General features: G+C 45.0%; 2 protein-coding genes across 4 annotated transcripts in view; one reads left to right on the top strand and one right to left on the bottom strand.

Annotated features, from left to right (window-relative positions):
• Positions 1-2,759, bottom strand: part of NSL1 (NSL1 component of MIS12 kinetochore complex) — a 76,968-nt gene extending 74,209 nt beyond the window's left edge. Inside the window, exons 1-2 of the mRNA XM_073671976.1 lie at positions 2,193-2,759; positions 301-774 (exon numbers count right to left, since the gene is read on the bottom strand). Of these exons, the coding sequence (XP_073528077.1) occupies positions 301-774; positions 2,193-2,591 (873 nt within the window). The 5' untranslated portion in view covers positions 2,592-2,759. The remainder of the gene's footprint in view (positions 1-300; positions 775-2,192) is intronic.
• Positions 2,760-2,987: 228 nt separating this feature from the next.
• On the top strand, positions 2,988-14,208 carry LOC141257441 (putative deoxyribonuclease tatdn3-B). 3 transcript variants are annotated; one of them, XM_073671975.1, is made up of 10 exons: positions 2,988-3,117; positions 3,983-4,015; positions 4,459-4,532; positions 4,618-4,702; positions 7,448-7,510; positions 8,435-8,544; positions 9,537-9,592; positions 11,552-11,664; positions 12,397-12,471; positions 14,046-14,208. In XM_073671975.1, the coding sequence occupies exons 1-10, from the start codon at positions 3,055-3,057 to the stop codon at positions 14,187-14,189; spliced, it is 816 nt and encodes a 271-aa protein (XP_073528076.1). In that variant the 5' UTR covers positions 2,988-3,054; the 3' UTR covers positions 14,190-14,208. The 3 variants fall into 3 exon arrangements, with proteins under 3 accessions (XP_073528076.1, XP_073528074.1, XP_073528073.1); XM_073671973.1 differs by having other exon boundaries at positions 12,394-12,471; XM_073671972.1 differs by having other exon boundaries at positions 12,391-12,471.
• Positions 14,209-15,421: the final 1,213 nt, after the last annotated feature.

Raw genomic sequence — 15,421 nt, 5'->3', positions numbered from 1 at the left:
ACACTACTCATTTCTGATGTTCCTGCAGTCCCCATAGTCTGTCCAAAAGATGCTAGTAATTGAGCACTGCAGACAATCAGTGGCCTCAGCAATCACATCCCATACTACCGGCATCACCAGACAGTGATGGAAGCCATTACATCCCGTAATACTACACGTGACTGGCCACAGGCTTAAACAAAAGTCTGGGAGACAGTCAGATCGTTGGCACCGGATCGCTTTTTTTTTTTTTTTTTTTTTTTTTAAATAAAATCTACAAGGTTACATGTGAATAACAAGACTTAAAGGTGTTGTCCTTACCAAGATAAAGTTCCTGTGCTCCTGCTGCTTCTGCTCCGGGTTCAGGTAATTCTGACTCTGCAGAATTTCTTTGCTGAATTCAGTGCACATCCCCAGCATCTCCTGTAACAAATGCTTGGAGGCGCAGCGCACCCTACTGTCTCTCAGGGGAGCAGTGGCAGAAGTTCCCTGATCAGGGCTCTTGGTAGCACATAGGGGACGCGTGGATGGACTTCTAGAAGCGTTTGCGTTATCATTGCCCCGTGAAGACCTGGCACTCTCCTTGCTGGCTAGTGAATCCACACCCGAGGGCCCAGCCACTTCCACATCAGTTCTGATCCTGTCCATAGCGGGTCCTAATTTCTCCCCTTTTGTCATCTTGATTGGGCTGCAGGATGCTCTTACTTCATGGGTGAGATCCTCAGTCTTTTTACCTTTTTCTTCGCTCTCCCGGCAGCACCCGGCTTCTCCCGCATCATTTCTTTCTTGCTTAGCCTATAATGGCAAAGATAAAATATTCTCTTTAGCATTCCCTAATATACGTCAGTGTATAGGCATACATCAGTCAGTTACACAGAAATCACCGAAGGCAGAAACGCACAGATCAGCTCTACAGAAGGGGTTAATAAGGTTGTCCCCTTTCAGAAAACTTTCTTCTTTAAACAAATATTACTTACCCTCCCCAGGTCCAGTGCCAGATCACTGAGGCTGAACTCACTGATATGGCTGCAGCGTAGTCAACGCTGCTGAAAAAAGACTGCGGTGGCGTCAGGCAGACAGCTGGTGCTGGACCCAGGGAGGGTAAGTAACTCTGTGATTGGCTGCAGTGGTCACATGTTATAGACAGGACATTACCGCTGCAGCCTGTCATTAAAGAGAGGCAGAGAGCAGAGGAGAGATGATACTGGAGTGACAGGGGCGTCCACAAGATAAGTACGCTTATCTGTTACTTTAGAGCAGTAGCCCAGTTGTTTATGAAAACAGAAGACCCCTTTCATATTATATGCCTCAAGGTAGAGACTGCAACATCTCTGCTCCTACGTCCCCATGCCAACACTTCCTGTGCAGCTCATCTTATAAAACATTTGACATCACAGTGACGTATAAGACTCGATCACTGAGGGAAAAGGGGGTGAAATGATGACCTGATTGCTGTGCCCAACGCTGCTCTGGGAGAAATGCATGAGCTCATGGAAAGTCTGAAGGCTTAAACACAGCACTGAACATTTAAAGGGGTAGTCCCAAAAGGGGGGTGCACCTGAGACCCCCAGTGATCCCGTGGAACCGGTCTCTGCAGCCTCGTCTTGAATGTACATCCTCCGCTCCATTGATTGTCTATGGGACTGCCAGATGCAGCCGAGTTCAGCGCTCCAGTCCCATAGACAATGAGTGGAGCAGAGGCCAGTTCCTGAGATCACTGGGGGTCCCAGCGATCAGTAAATTATCCCTATCACTTGAGCCTTGCAATAATTAGGGGGTCTTCTCCCGCAGACCCATCCATCTTTCTAACGTGTCTCCGCCATGCCACACATCCAGGTCACCGCTCAAATCCGCTGTCAGGCAATCTATGCCTTAGAGCACTGTATTGTGCCGTCCCTCAGTTATTCCTCCTGGAAATATATATAATATGAATATAAATTGACCACCTGATGTTACCATCGCCCTCGTCATTGCTGCGTATTCCTGCACCGTCTGTCGGGCGTCCTTCCACACCCAGCTGTAGTACAACTACAACCCTCAGCATGCCTGGGACACGTAACGTCACCATGGGTGGAGCGCTGCAGGTTGTTGACTCCTGATCCACTAAGGAGGTCCAGGATACATTTCCAGGAGGAACAACAGAGGAACAGAACAATGCAGAATGTAAGAAAAGCTTTCCAGAGTTATTATTATGTGACGTCAGTGTTACCCACCACAGCAGGGGCCGCTCCTCCGTCCTTACGCTCCAGTCGGCCATCGTCCGGGCCATCCTCTCCACTTCTTCTCGTCTTTACGGTTTTCTTATGGGATTTGTCATCAGAACTTCGCCCTCGGTCCTCTCCTGATGTCCAAACCTCAGTGCTCCCTGCTGATGGATTCCCCTTAGCTCCAGCACTGCTGTTATTAGCGAGGTCCTCCACTTTCTGTCCCTTGGACCTCCTCAAAGACTCTGAATCATTCAGTTTACCACCAGAAAGCCGAGTTCTGGGGCTTGATGTCCGGCGGCCATTGCTGGGCCCCTTAGGGCCCCGGGAATCTGGTGTCACAGTCTCATGACTTTGTCCCTGCAGCCGTAAACTTCTCCGATTCGGACTATCAACATTTGCCGCCATTTTCAAAATTCCGGAAGTGGGCGCCGGAAGTGTTCCCCAGCCAAACCTTTCCCGATGGGGAACTAAGCAGCTCGAACATTAGTTCCGCATTACTAAACCAGGATAGAGGATGTCTATCGTTTGAATTACAGCATATTTTACCTCAGAAACCATCATCACGACCATTTCCCTATACACAGAAGCAAAATAAAACCACACTGTCTCGAATTCCGTATAACGGATGTGTCAACGTCATCTTAGTACTCCCAAAGCGGCCTTGTTAGGTTTCCTAAATTTATATTTTTTCCTCATATTCAGTCATATACTGAAAATAGGGTCTTTATTTAATTATGATTCTTTTAAAAATATCATTTTTCTTTCGTTTTGTATTAGAACGAGGTGTACAAAGATGGCGGAGATTGACTGACAGTGCAGCTGCGCATGCGTGTTGCGGTCCTGGAGCCTGCTGTGCTTGTAGGCAGTCATGGACTGGAGCAGGGGGTTTGTGGACTGTCACTGTCACCTGTCTGCGGCAGAGTTCAGCCATGTAAGAGGATTGGAACCAAATGTCATGTTTTATGTAGTTGTGAAATCTCTGCAGTGTGTCAGACTGCAGCTGGTGCTTCCTGTGCTGGAAAATATAGTATGGTGGCACCTTGGGGCCACTGCACAATAGAGGGGTGGTATTGGGGTTGTGCACCTTTGGGGACATTTATTTTCTTACTAAATCGGTTGTATTTGGGGCTAAAAATAATTTTTGCAATTGGGTCTAATTAAAAATTTTGCTCCGTCTGATATTTACAGTCTCTTTGAGGAGCTCAGAAAAAGTAAGATAAGAGAGTTACAAACCCTCTTTCAGACCATCAATGCGGGCTCACTGACAGATCCCCTGATAAATAAATGCTGTGGAAGGCAAACTGCAAACGTTTTAATGAATCCCACTTTCAGAAATGATTTTTTTGCCCCAAATACATGCATTTAAGGAAGAAAATGAACATTATCCACCTCCGTTGTAATTTAGTTGTTCCTCCTTATCTCTGTGCCATGTCTTTGGATGTTGTCAGGGTTGTTTGCTAGTGAGGTGTAGCGCGCAAGGGTTGTCAGAGTATTGACACTGTTCAAGCTCGTGGTTATGGATGCTCTGATGCAGAGGAAAACTACATCCTACAGGGCAGAAAGGGAAAGCGCCGTAATGTAGGGCAGAGTGAGGCAAGTGCCGTATTTCTGGGCCGAAGGGGAAAGCGCCATACTGCAGGGCAGAGGGAGAAAGTGCTGCAGAGGGACTGAACACTTATTGCTGGGAAGCCATCTAGCAAAATTATCAATAAAGTTTGAAAAACAAATTGAGGTCGTTCCCAACTTTTCCCCCTGTATTGATTATTGTATGTTATTTCATTCTTCATCACTTGCAGGACATCGATCTTGTCTTGGATGAAGCCAGAGCGGTAAGTTTTGATCTGATTTTTAAAGAGTTTTTTCTCCTGTAAATAGAGATGTTATCAGTCAATGCAATCCTGTCTGTGATGATAATGAAACTGTTGAAAAATCCTCTGTATAGAAAAGGAAGAATGCACAGATCTCTCGCTATAGAAGAGACCTGTCAATCACCTCTAGCTGCGAAGGGAAGAACCGACCGGGTACAGTGCTGGACTAGTCTTACTTCTCCAGAGCATTTCAGAGAAGAGTGTACTCGGCAGCCAGGCTCTGGTTCATGCAGTCCTTGATCTGGGTACCATGAATCAGATGACAGGTTCCCTTTTAAGAATTATTACTGACTTTTTTTTTCTTTGGAAAGGGGATTTTCTTTGTTTTGTTCCTTGTAGCCGCTTGTCCTTCCATTTACGATTTTGCGCTTACTTTACCCTTATGCGATACTGGTCCATTTTAGGTCGGTGTCCGGGCTCTGGTCGCCGTCGCAGAACATTCAGCAGAGTTTGAAAAAGTAATGAATCTTTCTAGGCGGTGAGTGAATGATAATGATGTACACGTGACCTGGTCTATGGGCTGTGTGGGATGGCTAATAACACCATGTATCGGGCACGCTCAGGTATCCACAGCTGGTTTTCCCGTGTCTCGGAGTGCACCCTGTACAGGCCTCAAATCCAGAACAGCAACACAGTGCCACACTTCAGGTAAGATGGAATCAAAGGATATAAATCTGGTTATTAACTGTTACTGAAATTACATTTCTCTACCCAAAAAATTGCAAGAACAAAACAAATCATTGATTTCTTCTGTAGCGGCAATGGTGCAACAGTGCAACACTACTACTGCACTATGTACTGACATGCATTGTATATCTTGGCCTCTGTTGCACCATTGTGTGTGTCTGTAATCTAAGTAGACAAATCCTACTCAGAGAAAAAGTGAATAAACACTAGACATAATGAATATAAAATGTAATTTTTATTAATATACCAAGATAAAACTAGAAAAAAAGGGGGTTGGGAGAGGAGATTATTCGGGACATACATTTTCCCAGAAAAGCATATGGGGTTGTTGGTACATAAAATAAATAAAGGTTTGCCCTGGATATGTACAATAATTCAGTGTCACGACATATATACAGTACAGATGAGGGCGGTCCTCATGTGAGCCTGGTTCTTTGTAGCGCGTGACGGTTTTTGCAACTGCACTTGGGGACACATTCAAAGTTTTCCCAATTTTTCGAACTGACTGACCTTCATTTCTTAAAGTAATGATGGCCACTCGTTTTTCTTTACTTAGCTGCTTTTTTCTTGCCATAATACAAATTCTAACAGTCTATTCAGTAGGACTATCAGCTGTGTATCCACCAGACTTCTGCACAACACAACTGATGGTCCCAACCCCATTTATAAGGCAAGAAATCCCACTTATTAAACCTGACAGGGCACACCTGTGAAGGGAAAACCATTTCCGGTGACTACCTCTTGAAGCTCATCAAGAGAATGCCAAAGCAAAAGGTGGCTACTTTGAAGAACCTAGAACAGGGGTCCTCAAACTTTTTAAACAGGGGGCCAGTTCACGGTCCCTCAGACCATTGGAGGGCCGGAATATAGTTTTTTTAAAAAAACTATGAACAAATTCCTATGCACACTGCACATATCTTATTTTGTAGTAAAAAAAACAATACAGGAACAAATACAATATTTAAAATGAAGAACAAGTAAAGTTAAATCAACCGGTATTTCAATAGGTAGCTAACTGTACCCAATAGGCAGCATAGGTCCTCAATAGGCAGGTAAATGTCCCCAATAGGCAGCATCGGTCCTCAATAGGCTGGTAAATATCCCCAATAGGCAGGTAAATGTCCCCAATAGGCAGGTAAATATCCCCAATAGGCAGCATAGGTCCTCAATGGGCAGGTAAATCTTCCCAATAGGCAGGCTGTTTCCCCCTTATAATGCCATATGCAGGCTGTTCCACCCCTTATAATGCCCCATGCTGGATGCCACCCCCCATATAATGCCCCATGCAGCATGTCGCCCCCCCCCCATATTATGCCCTATGCAGCATGTCACCCCCCCATATTATTCCCCATGCAGCATGTCACCCCCCCCCATATTATGCCCCATGCAGGATGTCCCTTCCCCCCCCCCCCATATAATGCCCCATTCAGGATGTCACCCCCCATATAATGCCCCATGCAGGATGTCACCCCCCATATAATGCCCCATGCAGGATATCACTCCCTTGTCTTTATAATGCCCCATGCAGCATGTCACCCCCCCATATAATGCCCCATGCAGCATGTCACCCCCCCCCATATAATGCCCCATGCAGCATGTCACCGCACCCCATATAATGCCCCATGCAGGATATCACTCCCCTGTCTTTATAATGCCCCATGCAGCATGTCACCCCCCCATATAATGCCCCATGCAGCATGTCACCGCACCCCATATAATGCCCCATGCAGCATATCACTCCCCTGTCTTTATAATGCCCCATGCAGGATGTCACCCCCCCATATAATGCCCCATGCAGCATGTCACCGCACCCCATATAATGCCCCATGCAGGATATCACTCCCCTGTCTTTATAATGCCCCATGCAGCATGTCACCCCCCCATATAATGCCCCATGCAACATGTCACCCCCCTCCATATAATGCCCCATGCAGGATATCACTCCCCATATCATGCCCCATGCAGGATGTCACCCCCGCATATTATACCCCTTGCAGGATGTCACCCCCCCATATAATGACCTATGCCTCCATACATTAAAAAAAAAAAAAAAAAACTCCAATACTCACCTCACTTGCTGCCGCTGCTCTGGACTCCAGCGTCGCGGCGGCGTCGTCCCGCTCTGCGCTGCCTGTGACGGCACTCGGGAGGGCGCGGTGTAAAGACGTCACCGCACCCTCTGACCTGAGACGTCACAGGAAGCGCAGAGCACGGAAGACAGCGGATCTGCAGAGGCACGGGGAGAGGTAAGTATCCGCCTGCCGGGGCCCTGAGCAAGCGGGGGGAAGGGCGGGCGCTGACACCGCTCCCCTCTCCTCCGCGCATAGCCCGGCGGGCCGGATAAAAGTCCTCCGCGAGCCGCATGTGGCCCGGGGGCCGTAGTTTGAGGACCCCTGACCTACAATATAAGACATATTTTCAGTTGTTTCACACTTTTTTGTTAAGTATATAATTCCACATGTGTTAATTCATAGTTTTGATGCCTTCAGTGTGAATGTACAATTTTCAAAGTCATGAAAATACAGAAAAATCTTTAAATGAGAAGGTGTGTCCAAACTTTTGGTCTGTACTGTGTGTGTGTGTGTGTGTGTGTGTGTGTGTGTGTGTGTGTGTGTGTGTGTGTGTGTGTGTGTGTGTGTGTGTGTGTATATATATATATATATATATATATATCTGTTGTTAATTTGCCCTGTGTATATCTTGCAGGATTTAAATGATGCTCTGCCTTTGATAGAACAGTACAGAGATAACTTGGTGGCTATTGGAGAGGTAATGTATATTGTTGCACTATTGTACACTTGTTCTTGTGTATGATGTTGTACTTGATCTCATGTGATAAACGGAAAACATGCAAATCATTTTATTTATAAATTATTATGATTTCTTATCCCTGAAAAGTCATTGCAAAGTGCTGGCCACTATGTTCCATCTCTAGCAGCTGAAACACTCAGATGGACTACTGGAAGTGGTGGCTGGTCTTTGTATCCCAATAGGAAGTGGGGGCAGGTCTTTGCCTCCCTATAGGAAGCTATAGGAAGTGGGGGCTGGTCTTTGCCTCCCTACAGGAAGTGGGGGCAGGTCTTTGCCTCTCAGCTTTCGCTCTCCTGTCTGTCCAACTCATACCAGAGAGTCAAGTTTTCAGTTCAGGCCAGGCAAAGCATTGGACAGTGCCTGGGGCAATGCATACTGGGAGGTAGGGGAAAGTAAGTTCTTGTACCTCTAGTGCTGGCAGAATGCTGATTAAGATGAACTGCCCACTCAAATAAAAAAAAAAAAAAAGTGGATGACAAGTTACAGAGCTTGAGAATCGGGGCGAAAGCAGTTATAACTTTTTTGTGAGGTATGAGGGCAGCAAAGTTGTGCTTTTACTCTGGTTTTGGATGATTGGACAGATACACATTAATTCGATGTCTGTGCAGGGGATTTGGAGCTCTGTGTCAGAAGCACAAAGCTTCAGCTTCTATCAGAATCCTTCTTCATTGCTTAGAAAACCTTTTTAATGAGTTCAAAGGGAAATCTACCTAAATGAGGAAAGTTTTATTTCTGCGAATCCTTCTCCGTTGATGTCTCTCACGCTGACAGTTTTGATACGTTGGTTTTCTCGATATCACTTATATCTTTTACCATATGGTTATATGTGGCATCAGTAATTTTTAAGTTTCGGAATATTATTTTGTCCTGTTTTCTTCTCAGGTGGGTTTAGATTTCACTCCACGGATCGCAAACACGGACGATCAGAAAGAAGAGCAACGTCAAGTGTTCATCGGACAGATTCAGCTGGCCAAGCGGCTCGGCCTGCCCCTGTGAGAGCCCAGCACAATAGCGTCATTCATTTCTGGCGATTAACAGCTTTAATTTCCCTTTATATTAATATTAAATATTTCATAAACGTTTGGGTGGGATTTTCTATAAATCCTATTCATATTTCTCCTTCCAGACAGAAATAGGTGCATGCTGTGTATATATGGAACTTGGCAATATACAGAAAGCCCTTAAGACTCCTCTTGTTAGTGGCAACTGCAGGCATCCAGAACTTAACGGGTTATTCCGAAATTGGGAAGATCTTTGGTGGTCTGACCTGTGCTTGTCTTGTAAGACAGTGAATGGACCGGAGGTCGAGCATGTGCTCTTCTCCTCTATCCAAAATGGGGCCTGGTTTTTTTAAATTGCTGGTAGTCCCAGCGATCAGTAAATTATACTCTATCCCATGGTTAAGGCATAATTTGATATTGGAGATAACCCTTTAAAGAGGCTGTCCAGGATTGGAGAACCATGCTCCTTTCTTCCAAAAACTGCACCCCACAAGTGTTGCTTGAATTTCAGAAACAAATGATAATGTTTTTCTAATTCTGGACAATCCCTTTAATCCCTTCCCATAATCTTACATCATTGATCTGAGGACTGAGCCCTTATTATACAGGGCAGGTGCCGGCTGTGTTTTACAGCCAGCACATGCTTCTAACAGCATCGACCAGAGCTGTCTGACCACTTCCATGCTGCTGTCAATCTCTGACAGTGGCCATTAATTGGAGCGTTCTGTTCAGGCGCCCATCTTTCTCAACCCAAAGTGATCGCAGGATTCCAAGAGAGCGAAGGGGCTGTTGAAGACCACCATTACCCTCATCTTTGTGTTCCTATGGAGCCCAGGCACGTGCATGACATCCTATCGGTTATTTTATGCTTTTGCAATCACTTTATAAACTTTGCAGCTGGAAATTATTCATTATTGTGTCTGATAGTAATCTGAACTTTTTTTAAATTTGTTTTAAGTGTTATTTCTTTTATTACTTTGCAGAAATGTTCACTCCCGTTCAGCTGGAAGACCAACTATTAACCTTTTAAAGGAGCAAGGTAACATAATTAACAAATATTAATGGGGCCCTCCACCTCCTCCTCATTGTAAATGTGACTATTTACTTCTATACCTAATGTCTTTCCTTAGGGTGCTGCCTCTTTGACATCAATGCTCCATCTTTTTCTCCCAAATTGCAGCTCTAGAGCCATGGGGAGCGCTGTGGATAGGAGAGCCATGGGGAGCGCTGTGGATAGGAGAGCCATGGGGAGCGCTGTGGATAGGAGAGCCATGGGGAGCGCTGTGGATAGGAGAGCCATGGGGAGCGCTGTGGATAGGAGAGCCATGGGGAGCGCTGTGGATAGGAGAGCCATGGGGAGCGCTGTGGATAGGAGAGCCATGGGGAGCGCTGTGGATAGGAGAGCCATGGGGAGCGCTGTGGATAGGAGAGCCATGGGGAGCGCTGTGGATAGGAGAGCCATGGGGAGCGCTGTGGATAGGAGAGCCATGGGGAGCGCTGTGGATAGGAGAGCCATGGGGAGCGCTGTGGATAGGAGAGCCATGGGGAGCGCTGTGGATAGGAGAGCCATGGGGAGCGCTGTGGATAGGAGAGCCATGGGGAGCGCTGTGGATAGGAGAGCCATGGGGAGCGCTGTGGATAGGAGAGCCATGGGGAGCGCTGTGGATAGGAGAGCCATGGGGAGCGCTGTGGATAGGAGAGCCATGGGGAGCGCTGTGGATAGGAGAGCCATGGGGAGCGCTGTGGATAGGAAAGCATGGGGAGCGCTGTAGATAGGAGAGCCATGGGGAGCGCTGTGGATAGGAGAGCCATGGGGAGCGCTGTGGATAGGAGAGCCATGGGGAGCGCTGTGGATAGGAGAGCCATGGGGAGCGCTGTGGATAGGAGAGCCATGGGGAGCGCTGTGGATAGGAGAGCCATGGGGAGCGCTGTGGATAGGAGAGCCATGGGGAGCGCTGTGGATAGGAGAGCCATGGGGAGCGCTGTGGATAGGAGAGCCATGGGGAGCGCTGTGGATAGGAGAGCCATGGGGAGCGCTGTGGATAGGAGAGCCATGGGGAGCGCTGTGGATAGGAGAGCCATGGGGAGCGCTGTGGATAGGAGAGCCATGGGGAGCGCTGTGGATAGGAGAGCCATGGGGAGCGCTGTGGATAGGAGAGCCATGGGGAGCGCTGTGGATAGGAGAGCCATGGGGAGCGCTGTGGATAGGAGAGCCATGCCTCCCCTGCATGTTCTCTGCTACGGGGTGCACTCAGCACTGTCTTTATCGGCACCGGTCCATCCTAAATTAGTAGAAAGCAGGGGCAGAATGAGTGTATATTAGGAAAAGATAATTGCCAGTTGAATGAAATGAGCCATACCTATTTTGTTTTTGTCTCTTAAAGGGGATATCCAATACTATTTAACTTTTTTACTACGAGCCTAAGGACTAAAAAGCAGGTAATTGATAACTACTTGCCTGATGTGCCCGGTGCCGATCTCCGCAGTCACAAATCGCTTCTGCCGACAATTCAGCGGCTTCCGCTGACGTCATGTTGACAGAGCAGATGCTTCTCTTTTGATCTGCTCTGTTGACGGAGCTTGACTGCTGATGTCATGCTGATTGACAGCCGGCTCCCCGCTGCATAACTGCTGGGAGCCGGCTGTCAATCAACATGATGTCGGGAGTCACGCCCCGTCGACAGCAGAGCAAAAGAGAAGCATCTGCTCTGTCAACTTGACGTCAGCGGAAGCCCGGCAGGAGTGGTCGGTGACTTCTCTGTGCCGGCGTCGCATAGAACAGGCAGGTAGTTGTGTATGTTTGCCTGTTAGTTTTTAGACCCATAGTAAAGAAAAAAAATAGTCCTGGATAACCCCTTTAAGGCAGGAAAAGGGCACTAACTTTGTAATAATTACAATGTTGGAATCCAGTTTCTTAGGGATTGGGGGGGGGATTAGACAATGGCTCCTACGGTCTTCTTATAAGGGTTGACTTCTAACGTCCTATTTCATTTTTCAGGTGCTGAATGTGTCCTCCTCCATGCATTTGATGGTAAGCCATCGGTGGCTATGGAAGGGGTTAAAGCTGGATACTTCTTTTCCATTCCCCCATCTATCATCAGGAGTGAGCAGGTATAGTAAGAGGAGAGTGGCTCTTTAGTTTTGGAGCATGGCTGCCATCTGTTATTACTAGACTACAATCCAAATTGGAGTGTAGCAGGGGCATTGGTACTTGGTTTTTGCAGCATTAACTATCCACATGGTGCCAGAGCATTGCCCACATCATTGCGTCCTTCTTCCCATAGTGAATCCTGATGCCATCTCTACTCCGGGTAAGTGACGCACGCGCATCAGGCCGTCCACATGATGGAACAGAAAACGTGATTCATCACACTAGACTTTCTGCTTATATTATACTCCAGAGCTGTTTTCACAATTCTGCAGCTTGCATTAGGAAGTTATTTTAGTTCAAGGTTACTGAAACTTACTTGACATAGGTTAAAAGTCTGCCGGTCCAGCGCCAGGCGGCCCTTAGCCCGAGTGATTAGGAAATCATCTTCTTCAGATAAGGACACTGCGCAGCTTAGGCCTTTAGCGGGAAAACACAACTCCACCATCTGCAAGGCTGCAGCAGTCCAGCTGGTAGATTTCAGCTCTGAAGCCTGCAGTATGCTAAATACAGACTTGGACTTTAACACAGACTGTAATGCAGGATCACTGCTAATGAATAATACAGTAAAAATCAGAAACTATTTGTTCCAGTCTGATGTTCCTCTAGTTTATACTACTTGTAAAGGACATAACTTGTAGAACAGCCGCCATCAGTATTATACGTCATTTATTTCTAATTTGTTTAAGAAGCAGAAACTTGTGAAGCAGCTTCCGCTAGAGAACATCTGCTTGGAAACAGACTCCCCCGCCCTAGGACCAGAAAAGCAGGTATGGAAGGGGCTATTGGTGCCATATATACTCTATATACAGTAGGTAACATACGATCCACTATTCACAATAGGTGATGTCACAGCTCACCTCCTCCTCCTGTACAATGACTGATAACACCTCTATATACAGTAGATATCACAGGATCCACCATTCACAATAGGTGATGTCACAGCTCACCTTCTCCTCCTTCTGTACAATGACTAGTAACACATCTATATACAGTAGATAACACAAGACCCACCATTCACAATAGGTGATATCACAGCTCACCTCCTCCTCCTGTACCGTGACTGATAACACCTCTTTATACAGTAGATGTCACAGCTCACCTCCTCCCTTCCCTTCACTGTAACCTTTGCCATTGCTCGCCCCAAAAAACTTTTGTAGCTATTGTTTACTATAATTTCTGATGGCTTTGCCTTGTTTCTATAAGCATTCGTCTACTTTTTTACATGTCTCGGCTTCTGATTTTTCATTACTGCAGAATAACTATTATTTCCTTGTGGTTATTTTGACTTGCAAAACAATATAAAGCAGTCTGGATTATCTCCATCAACAATATAAACAATGCAGTGACCACAGAGACGTGTCTAATAACTGGAGAGCTTAACCCTTCCAGGATCATGTAGAAAAGCATTGTCTTTCTCATCCCCCAGTAAAAGATAAAACTGCTTTTGGTGAATATGCCAGTCTAATATGTGCAGGAACTGCCCATGATATGTATCTTGCAATTCGCTCCTTTTCAACCAGTGATAAATTTTCATCAGCATCCTGCCAGCACTATAGGTGCTGGAACTTATTTTCTCTCACTTCTCAGCATTGTGCTTTCCAATGGACTTGAACTAAAAGCTTATTTCTACTGTACATAGGTTTGACTAATAGAAAACTAGGGGGGATATCCCAGCAAAACTAATACATAAAACATCACACTTAATAATTCCTCATTTTACAACAGAGTTTCTAAAAAAGGGGGACAGCTTGACCAATGCTTTTCCAACCCATATGACTTAAGACCCTCTAATAGATTGGAAAAACGTTGGAAAAGTGTTTTTTTTTTTTCTTTTTTTAGGAACGTCTCTTTGTTTTTAAGGAGGAATTATTAAATGTGATGTCTTATGCTGGAGTAGTGCTGGAACATGCCTCCTAATTTTCTATTTTCCGGGAGATGATCCTTTCTGTTGCTAGTTTATATTGCCTCTCTGCTCCTTTTCTCCTGTCTCCCAATTCCTGTAATCCATCCAGTCTTCTGGACGGATTACACTTTACAACAGGCAGGGGGACAACAAGTTACATAGAAGGGAGACACCTAGTGGCCAAAACGTTTGTAGTGATTTTTCAGGGATAAGATAATTTATAAATGAAGTGATTGGCAGATTGTTTATAACATTAGATCAAGTTGTTCTAAACCACGAGGACCATCTAAAAAAAACATTTTTTTTTTGTGGGAATGGAATGAAAAGTTTGTGAGCTTGGCCTTTTAGAAAAACTTTGGAAACTTTAAGATGTGTTCACATTTGCATGTTCTATGACACAAAATCAGGGCAAAAATAAACATAATTTCCACTTTTTAGGTTAGAAATGAACCAAAGAACATCACGTATGCTGCGGATTACATTGCCAAGGTGAAAGGAATCTCACTAGAAGAAGTTATTAATGTTACTACTAAGAACGCCTTAAGACTGTTCCCCAGATTGCTGCACGTCGTACAGAAATAAAAATACTTTTTTTAAGTAATGTTTGGCGTTTTCTTCAATTATGAGGCGGTAGTTACTGGTGACGGAGACAAGTCTACAAAATCAATTCTGTATCAGGGAACCAAAGGTGTCACTAAATATTAAAGGTTATAGTGGACCCCTTGTGGAATATTTTTTACTAAAATCAATGTATTTGAGGATGAAAAAACAATAATTTTTGGATTTGATTTACAATTTCGCAGTCTTTGGTTGTATCTTTCCATGCACTTTGCTTGTTGCGGAATGAGTTTTCTGAGAATCTGTCAGTGAGCTCCTTATGAAGTCAGAGTCTGTTTTATTTGTATTTTTCTGAGCTATTCGGTTGATTTATGACCACATCAAAGTTCTGCTTTGATGTAGTCTGTGATCATATATCAGCTGTAAGGAACTTCGAAAAAAAAGACAGCTAAGAGTTATAAAGTTTTCCGTCAAAATGAGCTCACTCTGATTCAATGATGGGAGTTTGCAACTCTTTTATCTGTCTTTTTCTGAGCTCCTCTCAGCTGATTCATGACAGCAGATCACAACAAAATTGGATGTGAAGTGTAACATAGAACCTGTAAAAGGCAAACGGTGTAACATTTTTAATAAAAACCCCATTGCAAAAATTATTTTTAGCCCAAATACACTTAAGGAAAATCCACATTAAAACTTTAAGTGGAAAAAGTTCTCAAAACTTTTACAATAGAAATGAATAAAAAAAGAGTCTTTCAAACGTCTTTGAAACAAACGACCTGCTGCAAATAAAAACTGTGTGTGAACTGCCGAAAAGTTGTCATGTTGGGCCAAGCTGGAAAAATCAAAAGAAAAGCCGCGGATTCTGGCAGGTAAAATGGCCCCGATTCATCAAGACTTGTGTTTTGTACTCCAGTCTTAATGATGGGAGCGCAGGAGTAAGATGCGGCACATTAATTAATCGGGTGTCACTTAATGAATTGGATGCAACTTTAAACTGTTGTGCGCCACCGGCAAAAATTTGCAGGAGCTGCAAAAAATATGGCATGAAATTGTTGTTGTTTTTCACTGATACAACATGTAACCATTCTAATTTATGCTGCTTTTCACGGACCGTGTGTTTGTTCAAAACTCACGTACATGTGTCCATTTTTTTTCCGGTATCACAGATGAAAAGAGCCAATATAAGTCTATGGATCCGTTAAAAACACGTCCAGCGCACGGAGGCCATCAGTGTATAATCCGTGTGCTGTACATAT

The sequence above is a fragment of the Phyllobates terribilis genome, unplaced genomic scaffold (assembly GCF_046119375.1).
Source record: "Phyllobates terribilis strain yellow unplaced genomic scaffold, ASM4611937v1 Scaffold_3__8_contigs__length_932513732, whole genome shotgun sequence".
Classification (NCBI taxonomy): Eukaryota; Metazoa; Chordata; class Amphibia; order Anura; family Dendrobatidae; genus Phyllobates; species Phyllobates terribilis.
Note: the sequence above shows the minus strand (reverse complement) of the source record. Positions and strands in the feature narration are given on the sequence as shown.